This window comes from Coenobita brevimanus, chromosome 29 (assembly GCF_032717465.1).
Source record: "Coenobita brevimanus isolate Jiangsu-jjx chromosome 29, ASM3271746v2, whole genome shotgun sequence".
Lineage (NCBI taxonomy): Eukaryota > Metazoa > Arthropoda > Malacostraca > Decapoda > Coenobitidae > Coenobita > Coenobita brevimanus.
In genome coordinates this window covers 1,230,945-1,254,519 of record NC_136982.1, presented here as the reverse complement: position 1 = coordinate 1,254,519, position 23,575 = coordinate 1,230,945, and the positions used below count along the sequence as shown (strand labels likewise).

General features: G+C 39.9%; 1 protein-coding gene across 7 annotated transcripts in view; it reads left to right on the top strand.

Annotated features, from left to right (window-relative positions):
* Pka-C1 (Protein kinase, cAMP-dependent, catalytic subunit 1) overlaps window positions 1-23,575 on the top strand; it is a 417,464-nt gene that overhangs the window by 355,991 nt on the left and 37,898 nt on the right. For 6 of the 7 annotated variants that reach the window (XM_080268798.1, XM_080268796.1, XM_080268795.1 and 3 more), the window contains 3 exons: window positions 2,621-2,682; window positions 13,303-13,431; window positions 18,150-18,248. In XM_080268798.1, the coding sequence (XP_080124924.1) occupies window positions 2,621-2,682; window positions 13,303-13,431; window positions 18,150-18,248 (290 nt within the window). Of the gene's footprint in view, window positions 1-2,620; window positions 2,683-13,302; window positions 13,432-18,149; window positions 18,249-19,213; window positions 19,297-23,575 lie in introns of all 7 variants that reach the window. The other variant, XM_080268794.1, reaches the window with a different exon arrangement.

Here is a 23,575-nt window from a genome sequence, read left to right as displayed (position 1 = left end):
CTCACCATTTCCCTTCCCACAAATTCCCTCAGCTCGTCACTCCTTCCTCACTCCACCACTCACCCCATCATTCCCTCATGTCACGTCCCTACAAACTTCCTCACCCCACCACCTCCTCACCCCCACCCCCTCTCTCACCACTCCCTCCCTCCACACCCCATCACCTCCCTCTTCCCTCCACCTCCCCACCACCCCTTTTCCCATTCCCACACCCTGCCCCACTGCCCCACCTGGCCATGCACGGCGGCTAGTCATGCAAGTTCACATGAAGGGGAATGCTAAACTTGTTCGTAGCGGTGTGTTGTAGATTCGGCCAGTTCCAGGATTTGCCGCTTTGTGTTCTTTCTGGTAGGGAATTGGTAACACAGGCTGGCTTTTTCTGTGTATCAGCCTCTTTGTAATGCCAGCTGAGGGACGGTTTCAGTAGAGGTTGTAATGCCAGCTGAGGGACGGTTTCTGTAGTGGTTGTAATGCCAGCTGAGGGACGGTTTCTGTAGTGGTTGTGAAAGAGTGCAGTATATCGTGTAAAAAAGTACATTATATTTCGTAGCATTAAAAATACATTATATTTTGTAGTGGTAAAATAACAGTGCAGATTGTGACGTATTGAATCTTATACCGTAAGTAAAATAACTAGTTTTTTTTACATATAGTTTTATCAGAAGAACGGTAATAATTGCCGGGCACACTCCAGGCCTTGAACACTATAGATTTTGTATTGACTACCAGCAGACATTTGAGGTATTTCGAAATGCACAACTGGATTTTGGCTCTCATTTGACTTTTTTTTTTTGTGGGGGTGGGGGAGGGACCATTTTGTAGTCTCCAATCCCCTGGTTCTTCTTGCAGATTAAAAAAAAATATGCAACAGAGAAAATCCCCCCTGCAGTTAAAGGAATAAAACTATCCATTAACATTGTGTGTGTGTGTGTGTGTGTGTGTGTGTGTTTATAAAGCATGTTTGTAATCCTGTATTTTGGGAGATGATTAAGTGATGGAGCTTTGTAATATTTTAAAAGAGCAGGAGGGAACAGCGAAGTGAAAGCGGCTTACTGCTCTCTGATATGTGTCCATTTTTTCTATTTCCCTCCACATGATGTTAATACGGTAATGCACTGGATGCATTTTGGGCACGCAGAAGAGAGACTGGGGATGACAGGAGGATGTGGTTGTTGTGGATATTGGTTATGGTTTTTAGTACATTGGTCATGGTTGTAGTGTTGTAGACTGAGAGTAATGGTAGGCATTGTTGTGGTTGTGGTAGCGGTAATAGTAGCAGTTGTTGGTGGTGGTGGTGGTGGTTGTGGTGGTGGTCGTTGTCGTAGTCATTGTTGTTGTTGTTGGAGATGGCGGTACTCTGTTTGTTGTAGCATTGTAGGCATAATGATTGTAGTTGCTGGCATCGTCATTGTTGTCGTTGGCGTGGACAAAACTTTTCAAATTACGGTAGCAAATTTAGTTCCAGAGATTTTTCCTAAGCTGAATAGAGTATTTAAGAGGTAGAAAAAATAAAATATAGAAAATTATTCTTTGGGTGATTTAAATAATGAAGATTATTAAAGGGCGCCATATCCCTCCCCCTCCCCATTTTCTTTGGTGTCATGAGGTGGGCGTGGCAGCTACGATATGTGGGCGTGGCTTAATTACTTGTGTGTGTGTGTGTGTGTGTGTGTGTGTGTGTGTGTGTGTGTGTGTGAAGAACAAGATACACGGGAATATTCTACACTCTTCCCTTTCACTCCTGTAAAAATTAAACTTGTGATAGAAAGAACACACATCAGACTTCGTTTATTATTATTATTGTTATTATTATTATTATCATTGATGTTTTTGTTATTTATAGGTTTGTTGGTTATTTGTTTATGCATTGTCGTGTTTTATTTCCTTAGCTGTTTGAAAAAAGAAAAAAAAGGAAAGGCTGGTCCTTGGTAATAGACATTATATGAACCCCTTCTGGACGATGATGTATTTTGTGGATTATTGTTAACCCCATACTATTTTATTCAGTTTAAGAAACATTTCCCATTTAATAGGTTATTAGGAGCCTCTGTGGTACAGAGGTAGAGTGTGCGTTTCGTACACGGGTGAGCCAGGGTTTGCGCCCCGCCAGGGTAATAAACTTTGGGAGTGTTCACCCGGCCACGTACTACATTGGCGGACACCAGGGGTGCTGTGGTTGAACCAGTGTCGCTTACTGTAAAGTATGCTTGCACCCAGTCGGCTTGTGCGGGCCGATTACACTTGGTTCACAGACTATACACACATCCAAAGCCACTCCAACACGACAGTTACACTAACAAGCACTTCTCACCCTACATACTATCTCTGCTAGACAGCCTAAGCCACTTGGTAGAGATACATTGGCTGTATCGTCCCGACTTCGGTCGGGATAAGCCGGTCCTGCAGTGGATACTCAAATGGCTGGTGATGATGATGATGATGATATTGCCTTCCATGACTTACAAGAGACATTCCTTAAATTGAGATGAAACAAAAATAAATGATCATAGAGGAAGGGTTAATGTATATTAAGAGTGCTGCAAGGAAGTATAGACGTATGTATTGTCTCAGCAGTATTACCGTGACAGTTGGCTGATATTTTTCCTCTTTCTTTTTGCAGTCAAAGAGTTCCTCGAGAAGGCGAAAGAAGAATTCGAAGAAAAATGGAAAAACCCTGCAAAGGTAAGTAATGACTGCATTTATAATGGTATTCCTTCACAAAAGTAAACATACACTTAGGTTTGACCGAAAAGTTACTCTTCATTTTGTTCAACTATTATTGTGCTATGCCTGTTCTCACCAAATTAAATACATTTATTATTATAGATCATCAATCTCAGAGCGACTCTTTAATATATAAAATAAAGGATCAGTCAGAGATTGCAGACCCTCACCCCCTCTCCGTATGTCACAGATCAAACACCTTCAGCAAGTTTCCGGCTGTAAATGTAAAAAAATCTGGATTCGGATAAACCGGATCTGCCCCAATTCTGGAACAGCAAAGGGAGTCCCGGATGTAAGCTTCCATGAGCGTTCTTTTCGTCATTTTACTCTGAGTAGTTTCGGAATAAATATAAACAAAATCCTGATATTGATATTTTGATAATCAGGATATGGCCCATTTCATGGACAGCAAAAGGAGTCCCTTATGAAAGATTCCATTGAGTGGTTTTCACAGTACTCCTCTCAGTAGTTTCGTAGTAAATAATCTGGATCCGGATTATTTGGATCTGGACCAGTTTGGTGTCAGTGAAGGAGGTGCCAAACTCCAGTTTCCTTATGTTCTTAGTATAATCCTCTTTCTTAGTCCCCCAGTATAGCTCTAGATATGATTCTTTACCCTATCTGTGTGTGTTAACCCTTTAGCTGCAAGGATTTACCAAAAAAATGTGTGGCATTAGCCAGGATAAACTACTTAAATGAACCAGGAGCAGTGAAAGGGTTAATAATCATTCAAAAATTCTTGAATCCAGATCCACATCCAAATCTTGACCAAAACCAAGGAGGCCTTGATGTTTATAATGGAGAATACTTAGGTATTCATAGTTTTTTATTTCCTTTATTATCCATGTGGAAACACATACTAAACAAAAACAAATATCAAAACCCATTACAGTGGAGGGCATTAATATTCATCTAATGCAGTCACTGGCTTTCCAATGGATTCATCAGTAAACATGTTGGTCATCTAGACATTTCATTGGTGCAGACTGCATACACATACCACCAGCTTAGGTACACCTGTAAGGCTTAGCAAGTCTCTCTAAGAAGCTACCAAGTGAAGCATCCTTTTTGGTGATGTGTCTTTCATTATGTGAAGTCAGCAAAAATGATGGTCTGTGCTGTAATATCCAGCAAAATCTTTGAAGCTTAATGTAATCCATTGAACTTCAGGTGAATTTGGTGTATTTTACAGCATCACACTGATATTGCCCCATCAAGGGTTAGGAGCCCTGGAGCTAGGCTGATCAGTGCAGGCATTTAAGGCATGATTGACCTGTTGTTCTCTTCTGAGTGCCATTATGTCCATAACAACCCCCTAGCATCCCTTGGATACAAATCCTTTATGGGTCATATTCTGGTTAGAGTACTGACACCTTAGCCCACTAGACCACCAGGCATCTATTTGTTGGTTACATACTCAACAATCATGTAGTAAATGGTCTCATGGGGTTACAAGAAACTCATTTGGCTTTTCACTCAAGTGGAGTCACAACACTGTTTTGTTTGAGGAACATTGTGCAGATTATTGCAAGAAATTATTCAGTAATCCTATGTGTTAATTGAAATACAGAAACTGAATATATACAGTAAAGAAAAGCTTTGTTTGGTAGAATTTTATGAAACTGATTCTGATTGAATATTACCAGTCTGCCTAAGCAAATTGTGGTTATGCAGCCATATATATATATATATATATATATATATATATAAGTATAAGTATATACAGTATATAATTACAGTATATACAGCACACTGTCAATATAATGAACTACAGTATCATACAGTAGAAGCCTGATTTAACGGACTAATTCAGCCAACCCCCATTCCTTTATCTTGAATATTCCGCAAAATCGAGTTCCATAACTAAGGCTAAATATTAGGAAAACTTTTCTAGTATTTGTAGGTACTTTCCACTAAATCCTTGAAGGCAGCAGTCAAACTGAGTTTCTGAGAATGCACACCCAAATGTAGCAAATTATTCTAACTCTCAATGCTACACACTTCAGTTTGAACCCATAATTAATACCCCCACTTAAATGCCTTATTGTTTACATGTCAACAGTGATACATACAGTACTGGTAATGACTTGATAGTAAAATATGCACACATAAAGAATAAGGTGAGGATAGTAGTGTACCAAATACTGTAGTATGGTAAATAGGGATAATAAACTACAGGAAGGCTTATCTCCAAAAGTAGGGGTTGTGGACTTGTAGAAATATGCCTGACACAGGTAGTCATACCGGCCTCTCCAAAACTGTGTCAGGCCAGGAGGTGGTTTAGTCACTGTCAGAGTCACCCTCCATCAACACACGAGGTGGTGCAGGGGTGACACAGTGGCTGGGGAGCATCAGGGATGGCACACCATCTTCTTAGTTTTTTCCTTTTTTTTTTTTTTTTTTTTTTTTTTTTGCAAGAGAAAGCCTAACCCTCTCCCTCTTTTCCTGTACCATAGGCATGGTTCATGAAAGCTTTGGTTCACTGGGGGGGGGGGGACTACAAATAAAGCTGCAATACCAAGGCAAAGCCGCACACGTGCAGATTAGTTGTTTACAGCTGGGGGATCTCATGAAGACTGCATGGGCTGAGCAACATTGCCGAGTCCCCACCGCTACCTAGACAGATTGGCAGGGACATGTGGCAACACTGCACACCACCGGTCAGGGGAGTGTTTCCGTATAGGCTTGATGATGCGCTCGATTTACAAGGAACAGAATTTCCTTAACAGAATTACAGGCATACCCTGGTTTAACGATGTAATTGGTTAGGTAAAACCCTATTGTTAGGTGGGGTATGGTACATTGGGGTACTTTTAACATGTAATGTGGAGCATTTACCAGTCTTGGGTTCCCCCCAAACCAAGTCCAAAACCCATCTAAATGAGCCCCAAAACAAGTTTAACCTGTGGATTGTGCAATTACTGTACCTTTTTTTATCCCTCCCCATGGTGTGCAAAAAAATGAAGGGAAAAAAAGTTTTTTTAATTTTTGTTTATTATAAACTTGAAGATAAACATCGAGGACATCTTCTGGTGAAAAGAAAAAATTTCTCTCTCTCTCTCCGTCTTTGCGTAGGGCCATGCGTAAATTTACGTATGGGGGTAGTGAAAAAAAAATTTAAAATAAAAACTTTTTTTGTTTTTGATTATTATAAAGACAGGGCGACTTGGAGGCGATTTGTTTGTGGCCACCCCAAACGGGATTGAGGTGTCTGGCAACAGATAGATAGATAGAATAGATTATTATAAACTTGAAGATAGACATCCAGGGCATCATCTGGTGAAAAGAAAAAAAATCTTTCTCTTTCCATCTTTGCGTTGCGCCATGCATAAGTTTGCGTAGGGGTCGAGTTGTTTACAGTGATTAATGGCCAGCACAGCTTGAGCATTGGTTCTCAGTCCACAGGTTAAAGCCAATCTAAATGGCCTAACAGCTCTCAAGGAAGTTACTCTAAGCTTAACACCTGTAAAAAACTCACTAAAACCAGGAAATAAAATCGGAAAATCTTCAAATATAAGTCTGGAAAAAATCAAGCTTAGTAAACTGTACCCCAGAGTAACAATGTTCACCCCACTTATGACTAAAACACATATCTCTATATCTAAAAACAGTTTATAAATCAACCTAAACACACAATTTTAGTGTAAAGTATCATCAAAATTTGAAAAAAAAACAAAAAAAAAAAACATCATTAAACCGGGGTTTGGCCATCATTGATGGGGTATGGTGGTATTTCCATCCCCATTGTTAAGTTGGGCTATCGCATCCAGGGGTATCATATATCGAGGTATTACTGTATGCTCATTTTATCGGAAATTTTCCTCTAAACTTGGCAAAAAAGCACTGGAAAAAAATTATTCCATTATCTCGGGCTTCTTCTAATTCGATGTTCATTAAATCGAGCTTCTGCTGCAATTGGTACCAGACCCTTGATGTTAAAGCTGTTAGTTCATTAAAGCTGAACACCATGCCGTTTAGTAATTTCCCTGGTATTGTCGCTTTTACTGAACAAAGTTTGTTAAATAAAGAGCGTCATTCAGCCATATAGTCATACGCAGTAACATACAGCTAGGTCTAAATGGCTCTTTTTCCCAATAAATTATCTGTTTATGGCTCTCTAATGATGCTGGTCACCCAGCGATTGATGCGGCGTTCTGTGGGACACAGTGTGTGTGTGTGTGTAGGTAGGTGGGGATACCAGGTGGTTGGTGTTTCCCGCACATCCATTCTTTTACCAAACGAAAATTTGTCAAATGAACATAACGTTCAGCCAGCTCAGGGTGGTTGTTAAATCCGAAATTCGTTAAAAGAAGGTTCTGTATGTCAAAAGGTTTACTGTGCACATATATATATATCTATATATATATATATATATATATATATATATATATACACACACACACACACACACACACATATGGATGAATATTCACTTTAAAACAACTGCACTCATTTGGTGAGACTGGCACTATCAAGTTTTACTAAAGCAAATCAACTACAGTTATCAAAACTAACAGTATTATCATAAGGAAAACAGTATAGCAAAATTGCAGCCCCTTGGCAAAGCTGGAGACTACGAAACTTAGAGGATCACAGCAAACTTATGTTTTATTCCCAACCTGAAACATTTTGCGAAAATACAGTAATTAACCCTAAAACTTTTCTGTAACAGTTGCTAAGCACTGTTTTCAATAAAAACTAATTTCCTCCACCATCCTGGAGAAAGGCTGCACCCTGATCATGGAGGAGACACACTCTTCAGCACATCATCTTAGCATATGCAGTAAAAAGCAATTGTAATGAATTAACATACTGTATACAGTAAACCCTTGATGCTCGCAGACTTGAAGCTCGCAGATTTGATTACTCACGGATTTTTCACTCTGGTGATAAATAATAATGAATAATGAAATGAAATTAAAAAATGCGGAGTTTGAATGGCGCCCACGTATGTGCATCACACTTCAGTCATAACTCATTGTACTTAACTACATTTTCAATAATTTATCTTCCTACAGAAAGGTGAATTGAGGAAAAATTTGTACATTGATGAGAATTTATTGACATTAGTGTACTGTATGGTATTTTTAAAACCTTTTATAGTACAATTAATTGTATTTTGCATTATGTTTCTGCATAATCCTTTATCATTATCATTAAAGCATCAGACACCACTTTCTTTTTCATGTAGGCATATTTTCAGTGTGGGAGGGGTAACTAATTTGATACTCGCGGATTTTCCATTTTTGGGGATATCTCTGTTTCCTAACCTCCACGAGCATCAAGGGTTTACTGTACAGTGAAAAGCAACAGTAACTTTCTGTTTCCTAACCCCCACAAGCATCAAGGGTATACTGTGCAGTGAAAAGCAACGGTAACTTTAAAATTGCAATAATCAGTGAGTACATTTGAAACATGTAGTTAGGATTTATTCAAAGGTAGGGCAAAGCCAGACTGAGAATGAGAGACCTTCATCGCAAGAGGACAAGGGCAAGCATGGAGGTGGATGGGCTACGTCCTCCCTGTTTTCAGTAAACCAGTGATTAGCCTACTTATAATAAAGTAACAGTGTCATTTACCAAAATATTTGCAATAAATATCTTCCACAAATATTATAAAATTGGCTCAGTGCAAAGAGAAATTTGGTAACAAGTCAGCATGAATTCAAACTTGTAATTCCACCGGGAATCATGCCCATATTCTTAATATGAGCCAGAACTCTGTAATACTGTACTGTATGTCATCTCTGCAAGTTATGCAGTTACACCTTCAAAGTTTGATATGGGGCTTCCAAGCTTCTTATAGTGTGGGTGTCTTTGCAGAATACCCTCTCCCCTACATCACCATTGACTAAAAACTGCAATGAAAGTAGATAAGTAAAACAGAATGTATAATTTTTCCACACTGTTTTAGAGATCTTGACTGTAGGCTGTCCCCTGTCAGCTTTAATTTCCTCAGCTGGTTTCTTTGAATTTTTATACTGTAATGAAAGATGGTGTGGATTTTTTTTTGTTTTTAATATAAAAAAGAAAACCCTGACATGAATAGGTGTTTGTGCAAAACTTCCCTGGAAAATGTCAGTATGAAATAAAGGGTAGAGCATTGCATACTCAGCTCCCCAATACCTTTCCCGCAAGGGGACTTGGGTAAAGATCATATAAAGGTTGTAATTGTCGGCATGTATGGTTGTTATTGGTATGTTCACAAGATTAAGGAAGGTAACTTTGGTTAATTGTCCAGTTATTTTCACTGACTGTACACACCCTCTGAAGCAGTGTATGGTTGACTAACCCACTCATGCAGAAATGTTGTAAGAGATTTAATTTAGCTTGTCCATGGATTTCAGGTATACAGTTAGCAACCATTCTCACAACACACACACACACACACACATATGCATGTGCATGCACAAATTCAGATAATATTTCACTAAATGTCATCCCTTTTTCCCTGATGACCAGAAATCTAACATTTGTTATTCCCAAATCTGTCTGATTCACGTCTTGCAATTGACAAAGCCAACCCATGTTGTGAGGAAGCATTCTATCCCTGCAGTCTCCCTCACAATACAGTACCCTTCAGTTTCACCTCAGTATTACAGTACAGTGGGTTCATATAAAGCAGTTCAGCTTAAAAAAATCAGCCCTAGGTACAGCCACCCCCTGCCCCCCATCTTCTAGCTGAACAAGAAGGGAGTCATTTGTATTTGTACTGTATTTATAATGCAGTATAATCATTCAGATATTAATGTTTGTTTCTTGTGACTTTTGTTTAGTGTTTAACAATCGATACAGCTATGATTAATTTAGATAACTGTTATAATACTTTCCAAGCATCTGTTTATCTAACTGTCTATTGCCAGACACCATGATCCTGTAAGGGGTGGCCATTTGACTTTGAGTTATTTGTTTTTCGGGGAGGGGGCACTAACCCTCCACCAACCCACTTGTTGACACGTGGGGAGCACATATGGTTTGGTTATATGGTTACCACCCAGCATTGTAAATGGTTTCTTGGCTATCTCAGTCCCAAAAATAATGACAAAGTACAGGACCTCCCAAAACGAAATCCCAATGGTGCCATTGGGAACGGTAAGAAACTTTTTTTTTTCTTTCTTTATTAGTACATGTTCAAGAGAAAATGAGATAAACACTCCATGAACACTGGATTGGTAATACTGTCTTCTTTTAACTTAGGTGTTGTAAAAATAAGGTACTGTACCATCAGAATTATTGGTTGAACAGTAAAAGTTAATGACAACTGGATTCTTAGAATTATAATGCTTTGGTTTTAGTACCAAAAAATGTACATAAAATTCAACCAACAGATTCAAATTATGAGTTTAATTACAGTAAATATGATACTGCGACAGAAGTATACTGTGTCCTAAATAAACCAGTAAATAAAAACTTTTCCCTTATGAACTGTGGCTCTTATGAATGTGTTGAATTAATTTAAAGACCATGATATTCGTACAGTGATAACATGTACTATGTTTCTTACAGACCAGGGAAGTTTTGTATCCACATGATGTTAATAGTTTGCAGTTAAGGAAACCCATACCCATACAGTGTTAGATAACAATGAAACAGCCATTTTCCTTACTGCAAATACAATGTTCATGATATGCAGTACACTGGAATACATGGAAAGTGTTCTTCCTCCCCTGTCTCTGGGGTAATTTTATATATTTTGTGTGTTCAGTGTGTTGGTGTATTATAGTACTGTCATTGTTTATATACAGTACTGTATTTGTTAGGTCTGTCAGTTTGTGTTTTGCTTGTGTGTCATTTAGTCATTCACTCTCAGAACAGTTACAGTTCATTATTTGAAGTGTAAGCCCTATTTACCTACAGCATGTATTCACTGACCTCTATAATATGGAGGAGCTATCTCCACAGGGAGTGTGTGACTTCAGCCGCTGTATTGAAACGGCCACACTTGTTGCCTTCACCATGGTAATGCAATTGGGACACTGTTCTTAGCTTGCTGTCTCTGTTTTGCAATTGCTTCTGTGTATACATATTTATTATAATGCAAAAATTTTGGTTTTAATAGATTGATTTTTTTTTTTTTTTTTCTGCCTAGCTTTACGAATTATATGATACATTCAACCAAGAGCTTGAATAAAACAATGTTCATAAGTTGCTGCAGTGCAGAACATACCTTTTTCTTCTTTTCTCTTTATGATCGCCTTAAGCTAATGTCTCTTTAATAATGATAGTAAAGATAAAAATGAAAGAGTACGTTCCATATATGAAAATAATGTATTTTGCCATCAGAAAGTATATAAGCACATTATATACAGTAAAAGATTGTCATTATCTGTTAGCTGTTAACAGTAATACTCACACATCTTCACTTTAACGTACTTTCATAATTATTTCGTACTGATTTTTAAATACAATCAACCTAGCCAGCTGCTTTCTTACTTTAGTACCAATAGCTTCCTCTGCGATAAATTTCCTAATGTATTATACAGTAAAGCCCCAAGTTTCACTACTAATATGTTCTGTGAAAAGTACCACGAACCATGAAACTGCAGAAGTTGGGGCGTTGATCCTGTGAGAAGTAGGTTAATTGGTTCCGGGTCCCATGCTGACTCCCCCTAAAACCCATTTATGCAATGTAAAACTTAATGAAAAGAATCCAGTATTAATACAAAGTACATGATAGGCAAGGAAACTCACTTGGAAGGCTGGAGTGAGGTGCTTAATGGAAGGGATGGGGGTGTAATTTCCAAGACAGGTGGTGAGGCTACTGCATCTAGCCACCTTTGGCACCTCCACCCTCTTCTGCCTCTGCTGCCTCCACCTCTCTACACAATGCATCTATCCTGTGTTGCATCTCTTCTGTGACAATGGCGGTGAACAAGTGACGGTTGCTTTTTGTACACGTGGTTTGTTTACTTTTTCTCACCGCGAATGGAGGGATTTTTGCATGAAATCTGGTGTTTGGGAATATTTGCCGGCCACCGCTAACCATGAAACCACGAATGAAGATGTTGCTAAACTTGGGGCTTTACTGTACCCTAATAATACTGTAGCAATGTGATACCAGTTTTATTAATTTATGAACATGATTGCCCTCAGTGGAGGTGTCAGACAATCAAATATTCTCTGAAGCGTACTACTGTGTGAGATGTGTAACACGGCTGTGGAAATAACTAACGACATAGGCTGATGTTTTAAGATTCGTTTTTTCTTTAGCAAACTTTGAAAGCATTTCTCAGTGTTATGACATATTTTAACTACACTTTCACTTGTATTGAGAAGGCCTCCCCTGTCTCTCTAGCCAGTAAAGGTGCACAAATAACTGTAGCCTTTAGTTGTTGATACCAGTGCTTATTGAGAAGGAAGAATCTTTTCTCAGCCATTTAACGTATCTGGTAATCATGTAGAATTAGCAACAAGATATATTTCTTACCTGTGAAATGTAACACCATCTCTCTTCGATGAATTCCTATGCCTCCTTTTGCATCCGTAAGCTGTACAACAGTTGACCATGGCACCATATTTTCTGGATTCATCAGTTGATTGCAAAAGGTGCGGGTGTCAGGTGAGGTGCATAAACATGGCTGTCACTACATCAGCGCTGCCCTGGCGGTGGACACACAAACTTTGCAGTGCTACCCATGAGAAAGCTCCTTTGTATTATAGAGCTCAGTGCATGTATTCCTATGTGGGTGCATGGTTATATAAATTTCTCTGATTAAATTCATTGGAGATGTGTAAACTTTGGATTCCTAAGTAATATGCTGTGATATCATTAGTAGGATGGACCAGTATTTGATTACCATAGGTTGAGGCAGTTCAGTACATAATATCACAGGCAGCATTGTAACAGTACTTGTTAGGTAAACCCAAACTTCTGTATTCCACCATGTACTTAATATAACTGACAGTGTGTCTTAAGTTTTGTGTTCAATTTCCAACTGACCTTAGAAAAAATATTTGACCCGAATTTCATAGTCTGACACAAAGTACCCTGTTTCCCTGTTCAAGAAGTAGATTAAAAATCAGCTGTATCATATGTAGTTTCACTCAGTTACAGTAAGAAAACTATTACTTCCCATGTGATGAGCATTGAGAGGGTGTACAAGCACATCCCTGAGAGATTTTCTGAACAGTAAGTAGTCAAGACTGTGTATGTTGCATTTTAAACAGTAACTGTTGCCACATCATGTTGCTGTACCAAGATGATCCCTGTGGTTAGGAGTACATCTTGTTTATTTTTATGTATTTACTGTATATATTTACTTAATTTTTCAAATAGTTAGGTTCTTAGGTATAAGTGAGTGGATATGACACTGAACCTTCTTCATTTAATATGATTGTCTGCATTATGGTACCATGTTATTATCATCATTGATATCAGATGAAGTTTTTTTTTTTTCTGTAGAGTTTTTTCATGTGGAATACGGTACATTACAGAATTAGTAACCTAGTATTGTACCATGTGGCCAGCAATTGCTGCCTTACAGTATCAGAAAACTCACTTGATCATGATATTGGCTTACAATAAGTTATTTACAGATGATGGTGTATTTTTCCTTACTGACTTTGCCTTTTTCCACAGAACACTGCGTGCCTCGACGACTTCGAGCGTCTCAAGACCCTGGGAACAGGGTCCTTCGGCCGGGTGATGCTGGTTCAACACAAGGCCACCAAGGAATACTATGCCATGAAGATTCTCGACAAGCAGAAGGTTAGTCACTGTTTCAAAAATAAAATACTGTTATCTTTCTCTTGTAGCCAGCCCTTCCTGTAAGTAGAATTTATACAGATGACCTGAGCATTGTATCACTAAAATACATTATTGTAACTAAAACTGATCATGCCACCAGAGTATTTAAATTATGCTCTGTATGCTCAGTCAGAGAGAGAAAGAGAGAGAGAAAGCCAATTCAAGTTACAAAAAATAATTCATTCTCAACCTGTAACAAAATGTGAAATGTAGAAACTTTTAATTACTCCCACACCCCGATATCTGGCAGTGTTGTGTACCAGTGGGAGTGTTCGGTCAGCGAGTATGTTGGATATCGAAGCAGTTTTCCCTATAAGATACCAAAGAAAAGCCAAAGATGCATTCCAGATCCAGACCCAAACTCTCATATACCTTAATCAATAGAGACTGACACAGAAACACCATAGGTACTGTTATCCTCATAAACAATGCTGTTGCTAAAAAATGGGACAGCAAACATCACATGCAGGAAGGTAATGTGGGTGGGATGTACGGTGTGAGATGCTTATGGGCAACTAAGAAGCAGGTAGTTGGCAGCGCGCCAAGTGGGAGTGGGGGTGGGCAGGTGGATGGGAAGGGAGACAAGCAGGGGTTGGGGAGGGTGGAGTGACTGGAGGTAGACAAGTGGGGGTGGGGGAGGATGGGGGGATGGGCAGGCATCTGGCAGTGTGCCAATCGAGGGTGGGGGAAGGCGAAGGGATGGTCACCTCACCTCTTTCACAAACGCACGCACTCACTCATGCGCACGCGCGCGCGCACACACACACACACACACACACACACACACACACACACACAGGAGACAAACAGGTGGGTGGGTGGGGGGATGGAGAGGGAGACAGGCAGGGGTGGAGGAGGGCTGGGGGATAGGGAGGGAGACATTCCTGGCAATGCTGAGTGTGGTGGGGGATGGAGAAGAGATGGGGGGGGAGAAGCGAGGGGATGGAGGGAGGTTGGGAGGGACCGGAAGAGCCTCTTTTCAAACGTAGGGAGAGGCAGGGTGTCTGAATAGCGAGTCGACGGACATTCAAATTGTTCGGATTGTGAGAATGTTCCCCAACTTCTCGTGTTCAGTCTAGTGAAGCGTCGGTTTTTGTTGCGTCGAATATCAGGGTATGGGTGTACTTCACCTTATTGTTGTCCCATTCCTTACAGAACAAGAATGTAATATAATGGTTCATAAAAACATGATACAGTTTTGTCATATTTGGCATGCAGATAGGGTGAAAAAAAAGCCTTTGAAAGTATGTTTGTTAGTAACAATTGAAGAAAAATGAATTCAGTAGTACATTATACAAGATAAGATTTTAATTTCAGTCACAAACCATCATAGCTTTGCGTTTGCTGATTGTGGTATGTTTTCAGGATACTGACTGGTACCTCTGTATTTTGTTACAGTAAACTCTCAGTTATCTGTTAGCATGCTACAGGTATACCTCGGTTTAATAATGCAGTTGGTTAAGTAAAAACCGTTGTGAGGTAGGGTATCGTATCTCGGGGTAGATTTAACTTGTAAAGTATAGGGATGTGTTTTTGAGCCTTGGGTTTCCCCCTAACCAAGTCCTAAACCCACGCAAATGAGTCCAAAAACAAGTTTAAACCCAGTCTAAATGGCCTAACAGCTGTAAAAGAAGCAAACCTAAACCTAACACCTGCAAATAACTTAACAAAACCAACAAATAAAATATGAAAATCGTCATATATAAGTCTGGAAAAAATCAAGCTTAGTAAACTGTACCCCAAATGACAATGTTCACCCCACCTGTGGGTAAAACACTTTAGTCTAAGTCTAAAAACAGTTTATAAGTCAACCTCAGTACAATTTTAGTCCAAAATATCATCAAAATCGTTTTTTTTTTAATCAAAACCCATCATTAAACCGGATTTGGCCATCGTTAGGTGGGGTATGGTGGTATTTCTACCTCCATCATTAAGCTTGGGTATCGCATCTAGGGATATCGTATATTGAGGTATACTTGTATCTGGCTCAATGCAATATCTGGTGCAGCTACCTTGGCTCTGTTAAAGCAATATCCGGTGATTTTTATGCAACATCCAGTGCCGAAACGGGACATAACCGGTGGTGCTCTGCAATATCCAGCATTGAGGTGTCTCAGCCGGCTCATAAGCAGTAGCTAACCAGCGCCAGGGGAAATCCCTAAACATGGGAGCCAATGAAAGCACCAGCTACACACCAGCCAGTCAAAATCTGTCATGGGCATGTCTTATCCAGCATACCAAGAATACTGCCACGCTCTCAGTCTGGCCTGTGGATGTCATAGAGTCAAGATGTGCCTGTACGCTCCACACTTCTGACCATGCGGTTACAAAACCGTTGTGCTTTGACTAGTTCTGTGGTATCCTATGTTCGAGTTACTGTACTGTATTGTATTGCAAAGCTAATGGCCTGTCAATGCTCATGTCCTAGGGTTCCATTGTGATTGTTAAACTTCCCTTTTGCTGTATTGTGTACTGTACTGCTTATGAGTGCAAACCCTGCAGTGCTGTTTCTCTCCATTGATGGCAACGCTTGATGAGTATACAGTAGTAAACTGTGTACAGTAATGTATTACTGTACTGTATCATTATTGTTTTGTTTTTATATGCTTAGTTTTCATCTTTTACTCATGGTAAAGCTTTTAGGATAGTGTCAACATGGATAGAATCACAATATCTGGCTCAAAGCCGGATGTTGACCTGGCCATGCAATATCTGGCGTTTCATGTTATTTGGCGTAGGGTTTGGCTGAATTACAATGGATAATTGAGAGTGTGCTGTACTCTAAATATAATACCAATACAGTGTATGTTTTGCCAGTGGTAATAACTATGCATTGTTAGAATTTAATCGACCCCATATGTTCTGGAAAGTTTTTATGTAATGATTCTACCTTTCTTATTCATGTACACTCAAACCTCGATTAATGTGGTAATTATAGCCTGGACATGGACTGGAGAACTGAAAACTGCATTACTCAAACAATATGTTTATATGTATACGAGGTCTGTTCAGAAAGTATCCGGCCATGGGCTCAAAAACCAAATAAATGGCTAACCTGTTGAGCTAGGACATTAATCCCCCTCAAAGTAGGCCCCTTCTGACTCGACACACGTAGCCCATCATGCTTTCCACTGCATGAAATATTTGCAAAGTCGGATTTTGGTATCTCTTGTAGGCGTTTTGCCGCAAAGAATGGACAGGGGTGTTGTTGTGGTGGAGTTTCCAACTTGCCACTTTCACAAAAAGGTGAAATGCGTGTTGACAGATTTTTTCGACTACCATGGTGTTGTGCCTCATGAATACGCACCGGAAAGTCAGACTGTCAACAAATATTACTACCTCGACATTATTCATTGTCTTTGTGATGCAGTCCTGTGAAAGAGACCAGACCTTTGGCAAGGGGCAGTTTTGAAGCTGCACCATGACAGTGCCTCTGCCCATTTTTCACAACTGATTCAGGAATTTTTGGCCAAGCAGAACATCCCACAGGTCCGTCAGGCTCCCTGCTCACCAGACGTAGCTCCTTGTAGCTTTTGGTTATTCCCCAAGCTCAAGACTCCGCTGAAGGGTTCTCTATTTTAGATGAGAGGGGAGATCATGATGTATACTGACTGAAAAATGTTCCATGCAGTAGAAAGTGCACTGGACTCTGTGTGTCAAGTCAGAAGGGGCCTATTTTGAGAGGGATTAGTGTCCAAGCCCAAGAGGTTAGCTATTAATTTTTTTAGCACCGAAGGTCAGATACTTTCTTAACAGGCCTCGTACTTGCATAACTCAATCTTTCCACTTTCCAAATGTCCCACTTTTACCCCCTTCTGCCCACTCTACTCCACATAAATAACCTTGACTGACATCCTTCATCATGTAATCACTATGACAGTATAACTTATGACAGTTAAAAAACATTAATGTTAACAAAACTGTAACAAAAGTTAGGCTGTGTACTGGTAAGGTGATGTTGCATACCTCCTCGGCACTCTCACCTCCCTCCGTCCCCCACCACTGATGTGATGGCATGGCTGCGGGTCAGTGATTTTTCTCAACGCTTACAAACATGAAAAGCCACTCCACAATATCTCAGCTAGACCTTGGTGAGACGTGAAGGGTGCAGTGGGAGTGGGACTGTTGAGTTGAGCCAGCTGTGTATGATGGGAGCCAAATGGAATACCCAATCACAGTGAGCTGGGCGTGTGACGTCCCTGCGCGGGAGTGAACCGCATAACATTGAAGCAAGCCCCATGTTACCTGAGGTTTGTCGCAGAGTAGGTGATTGCATAACTTTAAAACCATGTTACCCAGTGCTGAGTTACAAGAGGTTTGAATGTACAGGATTAGCAATAGCCCTCCTGTAATATGCCATCACTGTCTTGTTTGTCACTACTGTTGTTGTGACCTTAGACCCATCAGATCATAATATCTTATGCAGAGTCAGGGAGATAAGTTTGCCTAATATTTCACCTCTTCTACTTCACATTTCCTTCTGCTGGCTAATATTCTAAAGCTGATAGAAGCTTCATATGTTTCTCGACACATAGATAATTCACTTTGAGATGATGTGCCTGAAAGGAGAGTGACGGACCTGCCCCAAGTATGAAGTAGACGTAGTGGAATAGCAGATGAACTTTTTGCTCATGACTGTACATTCCCTCACTTGTGTGTATTTGTCTCTTTGTCTGCAGGTGGTTAAGTTAAAACAAGTGGAACACACACTCAACGAGAAGCGAATATTGCAAGCCATCACCTTCCCATTCCTTGTCAGTCTAGAGTTCCATTTCAAGGTGAGCTTCTTTCTTTTTAACTCATGTAGTCTTGGATATCTTTTTCATATTATTTGTTCCATCTCCTGATGATTTTATTTGGCTTTTGATACACTTTTCAAACTGAAAGGGTTAGATTGATTTAGTAAATCCCTTCAGTGTGATAGTCCTTTTCTGAGTTGATTAAAATCATCTAGTGGCATTAAGACTAGACCAACAAAGATCATTCAGATTCAGAGGGATAAGCTACACTGAAATAAAAGCTACTCAGAGCACGGCAGTTTTGTTGTAACTTACAGTTTTACCAAGATGTATTAATTTCTCTGTTTTACAGTATATAGAAATCATGTGATCCTAGTCACAAATCAGTAATAAGTTGTAGTAGTTGTACCACTGCTTACATGATATCATAGTACTTCGTACTCCACACAGAATTTTACGATGTTGATGGCAGTTTAGATACAGAACCAGTATCTCTTGATGAACCTTATGATATAGTGGGTGCAATTCAATACTCAAATTACATGTGATACTAGCACTCATTTATCGTGGCCATAGTTTAACTTCTGGTTATGATCACAGTATGGTACACTCTATTCTGTTCACATCATAGGTTGATTTGTAATCGCATATTATATCTTTTCATAATTAATCATTGTCTGTGTACTTGGTTTTGCTTGTTTGCTAATAACTTTCCCAACTCAGTCCCATAATTACCAGTCACAGCTCCACTCGTTTTTTTCCTGTTCCACTAATATGCTGCTGAAGTTGTGCTCTTTTAAATTAGTGCTGTTTAGTATGAGCCTTCATTTTAATGTTTTTCTTGTCCTTATTTATCATGTTAGTCTTTCTTTCACTTATTTTTCATATTAAGGAAGATAATATATGCCAATCTTGTTTTTGAAAACCCTTCACTTGTCTCTTTTAGTGATTTTCTTTATAAAACTAACCATTTTATGTTATCTTTTACTGTGTTATATTTTCAGGACAACACCAATTTGTACATGATTCTTGAGTATGTCCCTGGAGGCGAGATGTTCTCTCATTTACGTCGCCTAGGAAGATTTAGGTAATATATTCTAAGTGGTGTTCTGGGACTGATGCAAGTGTTTGGTAATGTTTTTCTCCCCCAGCTGCCCCCGTGTGAAGCGGATCAGCACGAGAATATGTTTACCATCCTTACAAAGCACACTACAGACACAGTCAGAGTGAGATCTTGTAGTATAAAACTTTTGATTACACATCTATGGTTTGTGTATATATATATATATATATATATATATATATATATATATATACACACTGGTATATGTATATTCTGTACATATATACATACTGGTATATGTATATTCTGTACACTTAGTCATCGAGTAACGCTGACAATAGGGAAGCGACAAGGACCGTGCTACTCGAACCTGTGACACTCAAACAGTGTGTTTGCATGTATAATGGTACAGTGTGTTCTGGTGACATTCTCAATCTCTCACTTTTATCCCTTCTTACCACCCTAGCCCATATAAATTACCACCTACTTATACCCACCATCAGGTGAATCACTGAAAGGGATACAGTTATTGTAATGAAGAACATGAATGGTACTGTATTAAAATAGTATTAACTAAAACAAAAGTTCGTCAGGGTACCCTTGTGTTGTTGATGCATAACTCCCAGGCACTCTTCCCCTGCCCCACATTCCCAATGTTGTTGTTGTCATAAAGTTTTGCCTTCTCTTGTATCATGTGGCCTTTGTTAGGGATGTTAGGCTGTATACTTAGACGAAAATTTATGAGTTTTGCAATTTTGGGGGGAATGAAACAGAATACAAATATTTGCTATTTAGAAAAAAATTATTCTTTCATCCATGTGTTCTTGTAAGTTGGTGTTCAGTTTCACAGTCTTCATTCAGTTTTGTGCTTCCCAACACATTTGAACCAACTGAGGATATGGCTAGTTGTTCTTTCTCTGACACTCCACGTAACGCCCTATGAGCTTCTCAGTCAGCTTCAGGACAACATTACAAGCTTTCACTGCTGACAGGTTTGCATCACCAGGGTTCCCATACATGATCTTTATCTTCTTCCAGTCTTTCCAATCATTCTGCTGGTGCTTTCATTCATGCCATGCTATATTGCTTATTCATGCCATGCTACTTTGCAGTTTCTGCCTGTTTCTTTCTGTGCTCTAACTCTTTTACTATCATACTTCTGGACATACATGAAGATGCGGCTCGCTTGACACTCAGACACAAAACACAAAAAAAACTTGCAGTACAACGCTGCTAGAACTCAGTTTGATGCAAGAAAAGACTGATAGCCGTCTGCTCAGTCGGTCCAAAATGTGTTGGGAGGTGCATAATTAAAAGAAGAATGTGGAACTGAACACTAATTTATGAGAACACATGGATGAAAGAGTAATTTTTTCTCTGATTATCAAACATTTTCATTCCATTTTGTCCCCCCCACTTGCAAAACCCATAAGTTTTCGTTTTAAAGTATTGCTTTGAGTGTGGCCAGGACAGGTACCCTGCTGTACAGTGCTCATCAGAAGTATCGAGCGCCTATGGCCGGGCGCGCAATACTTATGGCCAAAAAAGAATCACCCGTTTTTGGTAGTAAAAATTGAGCCAGAAGTTTGCGGCGCTAGCATGACGTCACCATAGCCTGAGGCCTTCCTACGCTCTGGTTGGTTCCCGCCTCAGTTGCCTACGGGCTGCCTGAGAGAGAGAGGAACTCCGCCGTGTCTCCCTCTCTTTTTGCACCATTTTTTACCGAGTGTCTTTCACCACTTTGTTATGGCACCTACCCATGAACTATCGAGTGAAATCATATCCCAGATCATTGCTCTAAAGGAGGCAGGCCACCAAACGAAGGAAATTTGTTAATTAGTTGGCGTGGCTCGATCGACAGTGCGTAGGTGGTGCGCCCGTTTTCAAGTGGAAAACAGTGGTGACGTTCCCACAAAGAAACCGCGGTTTGGTAGGCCCAGGAAAACTTCCCTGAGGTCTGTTAATGTTTTAAAATGTGCAGTGGAGTCTAATCCTCATGTGAGTGCAAGGAAAATAAAGGAGAGCAACCCGGAAGTGTTTGGTGAGGTTTCTATGCACACAGTGTCTCGAAGGGTCCATGAACTTGGTTACACAAGTCACAGGCCTGTGAGAAAGCCTCTTCTCACTCGTTACCAGCGACTTCGTAGGCTTGCCTTTGCTAACAAATACCTTAACTGGGGTGAGGAGCAATGGTTGTCAGTGTTGTGGTCTGATGAGGCAACGTTTAGTGTTACCTGTAACCGAGGAGCACGTGTGTACCAGCGCAAAGGTAGTGACCTGCTTGACCCACATTACATGGAAAGCACAGTTAAACATCCTGATTCACTCATGGTATGGGTTGTTTTTCTGGTAAAGGTTTGGGGAAGCTTGTGCTTCCCAAGAACTGCAGAGTGAATCAGGATGTTTATCTGGAGCTTCTGTGTGATCATTTACCAGAGTCCTTCGAGCTCACAGGTGCACCTGCTCATAAGGCCAAATCGGTCACCAATTGGCTTCGTGACTGCGAGGTATCATTCATGAAAGACTGGCCAGGAAATAGCCCAGACCTCAACCTGATAGAAAACCTCTGGTACCTCGTAAAGAAGAATCTCCAAGGGAAGGATGTGAGCTCTATGCCTAAGCTGGAAGTCGCCATTCGTGACTCCTGGGACAAAATACCCCTCCAGCACCTCAGGAACCTCACCCATTCACTTCCAAGGCGTCTCAGGTCCGTGAAGAAGCGTAAAGTACACCCTACGAAACACTAAAGGTAAATAAAATGCATTATTTATATGTTTTTTCAGTGTTGAAAGGTTTGTTTCGTAGGAGGGATGCAGGGCGCTCGATACATATGACGAGCACTGTAAGTCGGCCAATCGTGACGAGTCTGGCGGGTGATGTCACCGGGTGTGACTTTCATATTTCATCGCCAGGCTAGCTGACTATTCGCATGAGCTTGAGGTTTCTGCATATTGGTTATGACCTGTTGCATTATGCTGAGCGCGTTAGGACAAAAATGTGTTACTCAACTGTGCGTTACTCAAGGATTGAGTGTATGCAATAGCCTATACAGTATAATACAGGTACGTATATGAGTATATGGATTTTTATGAGGTGGGTTTGGTATTTCATATGCATTGTTTAAAGTGATTTTCAAATCTGATGGCAATTCTAAGTTTTATACTTCACACAAAGATCTCACACAGTGCAGAAACACATAACTATACTACAGGTATGTATATGTTGCTGTTATAAATTGAAATAAGTTAGAATCAATTTCAGCTGGTCTAAACTAGAATTCACCAAGGCTGTATAGTACAGTTAGTACTGTGTACAGTATATTGTCAAAATTAGTTGCACCTAAGACAGTTGGGGTAAGCCTGAAATACATGACCTAGATAATATTGAGTCCTATTTTAGAGCCTTTTTGGTTAAACCTAGTTTCAGCAGTGATGCTTTCCTGAAGATAGTTACCCAAATGTAAACTAGATACTGTAACAGTAAATGTGTTAGCTACTTCATGAAACTCCCTCATTATTTCCTAGGTGGCCATTAAGTATTGAAAATCCATGATTATCTTATCCTTGTTAAAGGATATGTGGTGTCATCACAAAATGCAAAGATATGCAATATCATAATCATATACCACACTGTATGTTCAGATGTCATGAAGATCATACTGTGCATTGTAGGCTCTAACATTGTTGTAGAATATACTGGTATTTGTTTGTATGATATATATATATATATATGTATATAGATATATATATAGATAGTGGTAGGTGGGGGCGCTCACCATCCACTCACTCGATGTATTGGTGCTCTCGGGTGTCTGCCCTTTCCTCTCTTTCATCCTTCTTTCCTTCCATCCTCTTCTGTCTTTCTATCCTTCATTCTTTCCTTGTCCTTCTGCTTACGGGTGACTTTACACTCCCACTTCTGTTTTTCTTTCCTTCATTCTTTCCTTTTCCTTCTGCCTGTGGGTGACTCTACACTGAGTGACAAGCCAAATGGTTTCCTGTACACCAGGAAACCATTTACTACTCTGGGTGGTAACCATATAACCAAATTTTGGCACCTGGTGGTTTAGTGGGTAATTATTGCGCTCCAGTTGGATTGAGCCGGTAAAGGTTTATATCCAAGGGGTGGTTGGGGTTGATTGCCCATGTAATGCCACTCAGGGATGAGTGAGGTTGGTCACTCTCATCTTAAATGCCGAGACCATCTGCCTAGCCCCGGGCTCCTACGCTCCTCTTGGGGCAATGTAGGATTGGATGATGAATGGATGGATAGATAGATAAATAGATAGATAGATAAATAGATA